We start from the raw sequence: 6389 nt of genomic DNA on the forward strand, positions 1-6389 counted from the left end.
ATCCCTCTAAACACAAAAAGCGCCAAATTTAGAAAAATTTGCAGCTTGTTATAATGATGGGATTGTAATTGTGGTTGTAACGAAAACCAGCATAAAGGGGGGGGGGGGGGCTTCAGGAGTCTGGGAACACTGCTTGGTTCAGTCTCATATTAAATCTAAACCTTCTCCAACATCAGATTCCTGTCAGCTCACACTGGACCCCAACACAGTGAATCAACACCTTCTGTCTGAGGGGAACAGAGAGGTGACCCATGGGAATGAGATCCAGTCATATCCTGATCATCCAGAGAGATTTGACTACTGGTTCCAAGTGCTGTGCAGAGAGGGTCTGTCTGGACGCTGTTACTGAGAGACTGAGTGGAGTGGGGATGGGGAGATTTTTATAGCGGTCTCATATAAAGAGATTTGCAGGAAAAGAAGTGGTGAAGACTGTATAATGGGATATAATACAAATTATTGGTGTTTGCGCTGCTCTCCCTCCAGTCACTCTTTCCTTCCCTTCAGAAACTCTTTCTCTCCCTCCAGTCACTCTTTCCTTCCCTTCAGAAACTCTTTCTCTTCCTCCAGTTACTCTTTCCTTCCCTTCAGAAACTCTTTCTCTTCCTCCAGTTGCTCTTTCTGGCACAATAATGAGAGCACAGGTTTTTTTTTATTTAGTTAATTTTTTACTTTTTGTACCCTGGCTTGAGTCCACCACCAAACCTCCTGCCAGAAAACAGGTACGACCAGACAGATCACATCTTTCTCTGTACAGTCCCAGCTCTGCTCAGCCTGGCCTCAGTTCAGCACCATACCTCGTGCAGCTATTGGTATAAACAAGAAGTCACTCTCACTCCCTCTGTCACACAGTTTCAGAAAAACGAAACTTAACTCTGTCGCTGTCAGTAAAATGAGCAGTAAAATAGCAGAGGGCAGTATCTAGGTGAGTCTGCTCAGAATCAGGAAATATCTTCTGCTAATTCTCACATAGACTGAAAGGAACTACAGTACACTCTGAAATAAAACTATTTTGTCAATTTGTGCAGGAAAATGGCAGAGGTCAGTATCTCAGTGGATCAGGACCAGTTCAGCTGTACAATTTGTCTGGATCTACTGAAGGATCCGGTGGCTATTCATTGTGGACACAGTTTCTGTATGGGCTGTATTAAGGGCTGCTGGGATCAGGATGATCTTACTGGTGTCTACAGCTGTCCCCAGTGCAGACAGATCTTCACCCCAAGACCTGATTTAAGAAAAAACACCATGCTGGCTGAAGTGGTGGAGAAACTGAAGAAGACAGGACTCCAAGCTGCTCCTCCTGCTCACTGTTACGCTGGACCTGGAGACGTGGCGTGTGATGTCTGCACTGGGAGAAAGCACAAAGCTGTCAAGTCCTGTCTGGTGTGTCTGGCCTCTTACTGTGTAACTCACCTCCAGCCTCACTATGAATCTCCTGCCTTTAAGAAGCACAAACTGGTCGAAGCCACTGGAAACCTGCAGGAGAAGATCTGCTCTCATCATGACAAACTGCTGGAGGTTTACTGTCGTACTGATCAGCAGTGTATCTGTTTTCTGTGTGTGATGGATCAACACAGAGGTCATAAAATAGTCTCCGCTACAGCAGAAAGGACTAAGAAACAGGTAAGGACTGAAACTCTGACACATAACACTTATATTCAATGGCTACAGTAAGTAGGTTTAAGACCTCTAACGCATTGAATTTGTTTAATATATTTATGAAGTACATTTTATTTTGAAAAAGTACTGAAAGTACTGAACAAAGCAGTGATTTCCAGGTCTGAAGTCCACAGTGATAAAGCTGTAAGAGCAGGAAGTGAACCCAAGTCAGCTCTCTGTGACAGCTCTGTTCACACCCCTCAGCCCCCTATTCACTCCCTGAATGGGAATCAACACGGTTGGAGCAGCTAGTTCACTCACACAGTTTAGAAGCTTTACCTATAAGGCCAGTACATTTTACACACTGACCCATGGGTGTCATTAATTTTACGCATAATTACCGAGCGCTTGATTCAAAATGACTTATAATTTAACTGAGATGTTTACCAATTTACAACTCATTTTGACAGTTAGATAGAACTACTATGACCTTGCCTGTATACAATTTAGTGTCATATAATGTTGTGCTTTTTTTTTGTTTAGTTTTAAGCACGATGCTTGTCTTTAACAAAAGTGAACAAAATGCACAATAATGTGGGAAATCATTTTATCCCCAGATGCAGTTTGGAGTGACACAGTGTAAATTCCAGCAGAGCATCCAGGAGAGAGAGAAGGGGCTGCAGGATCTGAGACAGGCTGTGCAGTCACTTAAGGTGAGTACTGAGCAGAGGAGAAGACAACAGCTGGCTGCTGGAAGAGCCAATTCAGGGCTCTCCTCCAGTCAGCCAGTGAGGAGCCCAGTGTTGGGCCACTTTCCAGCCCTGTGGGGCTCAATCCCACTGAGCCACACAGTGGGGAACAGGCTGTCTGGGGTCCCAGTAAGAGCTGAGTGAAATGCCTAGTTAAAATGTACAGCCCTCCTCTCTTTGTGTCTCCTAACAGCACTCTGCACAGGCAGCAGTGAAGGACAGCGAGAGGATCTTTACTGAGCTGATCAGCTCCATTGAGAGAAGGCGCTCTGAGGAGAATGAGCTGATCAGAGATCAGGAGAAGGCTGAAGTGAGTCGGGCTGAAGGACTCCTGGAGCGACTGGAGCAGGAAATTGCTGAGCTGAGGAGGAGAGATGCTGAGCTGGAGCAGCTTTCACACACAGAGGATCACATCCAGTTCCTCCAGGTAACATCACTGGCTCTCTGACAGTCTGCACTATGTACATTGTACAAACATGATGAGGTATATTCCTCATTTACAAAGATGACATTTTCACAGGAATCTGATTTGAGACTGTTCTTTGTCTGTCTGTCTGTCTGTCTGCAGAACTGTCAGTCTCTCTCTGTCCCTCCTGGACCTGGAGACTTGCCCAGCATCACTGGCAGTCCACACATCTCTTTTGAGGCTGTGAGGAAATCTGTCTCTGAACTGAAAGAGCGACTGGAGCACATCAGCAACCTGAAACTGATCAAAATCTCCGAATCAGGTGGTTTAATACTTTAAGGAGCAAATACATTTTTCCAGTTTGTATTCCATACAAAACCCATGTCAAAATAGATCCCCAACCATGTCCCCTCGGTTCCTGCTCCGTGTCTTATCTTCAGGCTGTGCTGGCTGAGGCCTCTGAAGCCTCCTATGGCTGAGGACAGCCTATTGGTGAATTAAATGTCTGACATACATGTGTATCATTTAGATTTGTCTGTTTCTCTCTCTCTGTCCCTGCAGTGAAAAAAGTCTATATTCTACAGCCCAGGACCAGAGAGGATTTCTTACAGTGTGAGTGTTTGCAATGTAGCATAATATCAAAATGAGAATTTTATTCTTTATGGCATGCAGAGCTATTTTTAACATAAATATGTCTGAAGAGGGTAAATAATCCCTCTAAACACAAAAAGCACCTAATTAAGAAAAATGTGCAGCTTGTTAAAATGATGGGATTGCGACTGTGGTTGGAACGAAAACCAGCATAAAGTGGGGGGGGGGGGGGGCTCCAGGAGTTTGGGAACACTGCTTGGTCCAGTCTCATATTAAATCTAAACCTTCTCCAACATCAGATTCCTGTCAGCTCACACTGGACCCCAACACAGTGAATAAACACCTCCGTCTGTCTGAGGGGAACAGAGAGGTGACCCATGTGAATGAGATCCAGTCATATCCTGATCATCCAGAGAGATTTGACTACTGGTTCCAAGTGCTGTGCAGAGAGGGTCTGTCTGGACGCTGTTACTGGGAGGCTGAGTGGAGTGGGTATGAGCTAGAAATAGTAGTGTCATATAAAGATATCAGCAGGAAAGGGGATGATTATGTCTGTAATTCGGGATGTAATGATAAGTCTTGGAGTTTGCGCTGCTCTCGCTCCAGTTACTCTTTCTGGCACAATAATAAGAGCACTGAAATCCCTGTTCCCCCCTCCTCCAGAATAGGAGTGTACCTGGATCACAGGGCAGGAACTCTGTCCTTCTACAGCGTCTCTGACACAATGACCCTCCTGCACAGAGTCCAGACCACATTCACTCAGCCCCTCTATCCTGGGTTTTGGGTTGATGTTGGATCTTCAGTAAAACTGTGTGATCAAAGTGAATAAAATGTAAAAGATGAAATTTGAGGGTCTAGTGAGGGACTCGGACACCTCTACCAGCACTGGGGTCAGAGAGGCACATTTTACACAGTTCTACACCTCTACCAGCACTGGGGTCAGAGAGGCACATTTTACACAGTTCTACACCTCTACCAGCACTGGGGTCAGAGGGGCACATTTTACACAGTTCTACACCTCTACCAGCACTGGGGTCAGAGGGGCACATTTTACACAGTTCTACACCTCTACCAGCACTGGGGTCAGAGGGGCACATTTTACACAGTTCTACACCTCTACCTGCACTGGGGTCAGAGGGGCACATTTTACACAGTTCTACACCTCTACCAGCACTGGGGTCAGAGGGGCACATTTTACACAGTTCTGAGAGAAGCCAAGGAGTGTGTGGAGGTCTCTTCTCCATAGACTGTCCCAAAATCACTGTGCAGGGTCTTATCCACAGGTACTATGGGACAAAGGCAGAAAGGAGGGGGGGGGGGGGGGATCATAAATGTACAACGTGTGGAGTTAGCAGAGCGCATTTATATATTTTTTTTTCTGTGCATTAACGGCTTCATATTTCTCTGCAGATGTAATGTCTGTGTTCATTCTGATAAGCGTTTACAGTGCTCTTGATTTCCATGTGAGTTATGAAATGTGCACAAGCTTTTAAACATGTGATAACGTAAGTCTTTAACCTGCAAAACAGCCAAGATAGCAAGATATAAATGCTGGCGTAGAAACTTAGAGGCTTAGGGTGAAATCCTTCTTACTTCAAGAGCAATCAGAGTGACCACTGAGCTCTAATCAGTTATTATACATACACTATCATAGTTCAGGTGTTTTCATTTATCAAACTTAGGGTTTTTAATCTATGTATTTCTCATTTTTATTTCTCCTTTGTTTAAGATCATTTATTTTCTCCTATACAGTGAGTCATAACAGCTTATATCATAAACACAGAAATCATATCATGTATTCTTTTTTTTTGGGAAATAGGGTCATGTGATCATCTTTGTATTTGGCACAGATGTTGGCACTTGAATGAATCTTTTATTTTTTATTTATATGCTGAAAACACCACATTGTACACCTGCAAAACATTATTCTAATTGAAAAGAACTGTATGACGATCGATTGGGGTGCTGACAATTTTTTTTATTATGTAAGGTTTTTTTGGATTCAATAAACTGTGCTAATGCTTTAAGGATTGTTGTCTGGATTTTGCGTCTGGTTAGAAACAGAACCTTATTTCTGAAGGCTATCGGGTAATAACCTGTACCTCACATAAACCAGCCAAATAGATTAGTCAGAATAAGGTCGGAAACATAACCTATGTCAGTACGCGAATGCAGCTCGAATCGAGCTACGCAAAGTCTGTTTCACGCGTCGCTGCGTTCTAAAATGCGTCACCTGAAATTCTTGACGCAACGCGAGCTGCAGTTTCTAGCGTCGCAGCGAGGGGGCGCTATAGCAGGTAACAACAGGATGAAGTCTTCTTTCATTTGTGTTTTTTTCCGCTCTGTCTTTTGCAGCTGGATCGCCCCCTTGAGGACTCGGGGTTTATTACCTCCACAGGGACGTAAGAGCGCACGCTGAGTTTGAGTATGTGCAGCTGAGCCGTGCGTTAGCAGTGTGTGGGCCTGGCGTTGTCATTTGCCGTTCGCGTACTTGCGTAGGGAATGTTTCCGGCCCAAGAGTGGGGAGAGGTGGGCTGAAAACCTTTTGTGCCTCCTCTTAGCCTGCCTCGCTGGCCTTCCTGCCTCATTCGCGGTAGCACTCCTGGAGGAAAGTCAGGGATATTCGCTGCAATGGGTCCAGGAGCGTCCCCCAGCTGCACTGAGCCCAGGAGCGTCCCCCGGCTGCAGTGGGCCCAGGAGCGTTCCGCGGCTGCAATGGCTGCTCCCATGTAGAGTCCTGTGCCATTGTTAGGCTGGTCTAACTAATCTCTCTCTCCGTCTCCGTATTTTAGAACAGCACACTAAAGAGCGCATCAACAGAGAGTCTGACTGAGAACGAACGCCTGAATCAGTCCAGACTGAGAGCTGTGAGCAGCCGTGCAGTGAGAGAGACTGAGTGTTTTACGAGCTGCTGAAAGTCTGCTCTCTGTATCTACACTCCCTGATCTGCTCAGCCTGGCCTCAGAACAAAACACCACGCCTCCAGCAGCTGTGGGCTGAACCAGGAAGTCACTCCCACTCTCTCTGTCATGCAGTTTCAGGGAAAC

The 6389-nt window shown here is 45.5% G+C and overlaps 1 protein-coding gene across 1 annotated transcript; it reads left to right on the forward strand.

Moving 5' to 3' along the window:
- Positions 1-177: 177 nt before the first annotated feature.
- Positions 178-5369, forward strand: LOC135246687 (tripartite motif-containing protein 16-like). Its single transcript, XM_064320024.1, has 7 exons — positions 178-1620; positions 2214-2309; positions 2539-2772; positions 2914-3073; positions 3313-3363; positions 3642-4194; positions 4829-5369. Exons 1-6 carry the CDS (start codon positions 1030-1032, stop codon positions 4169-4171), a joined length of 1662 nt encoding a protein of 553 aa, XP_064176094.1. The 5' UTR covers positions 178-1029; the 3' UTR covers positions 4172-4194; positions 4829-5369.
- The last annotated feature ends 1020 nt before the right edge of the window (positions 5370-6389 follow it).

Source organism: Anguilla rostrata, unplaced genomic scaffold, assembly GCF_018555375.3.
Source record: "Anguilla rostrata isolate EN2019 unplaced genomic scaffold, ASM1855537v3 scaf0722, whole genome shotgun sequence".
NCBI lineage: Eukaryota > Metazoa > Chordata > Actinopteri > Anguilliformes > Anguillidae > Anguilla > Anguilla rostrata.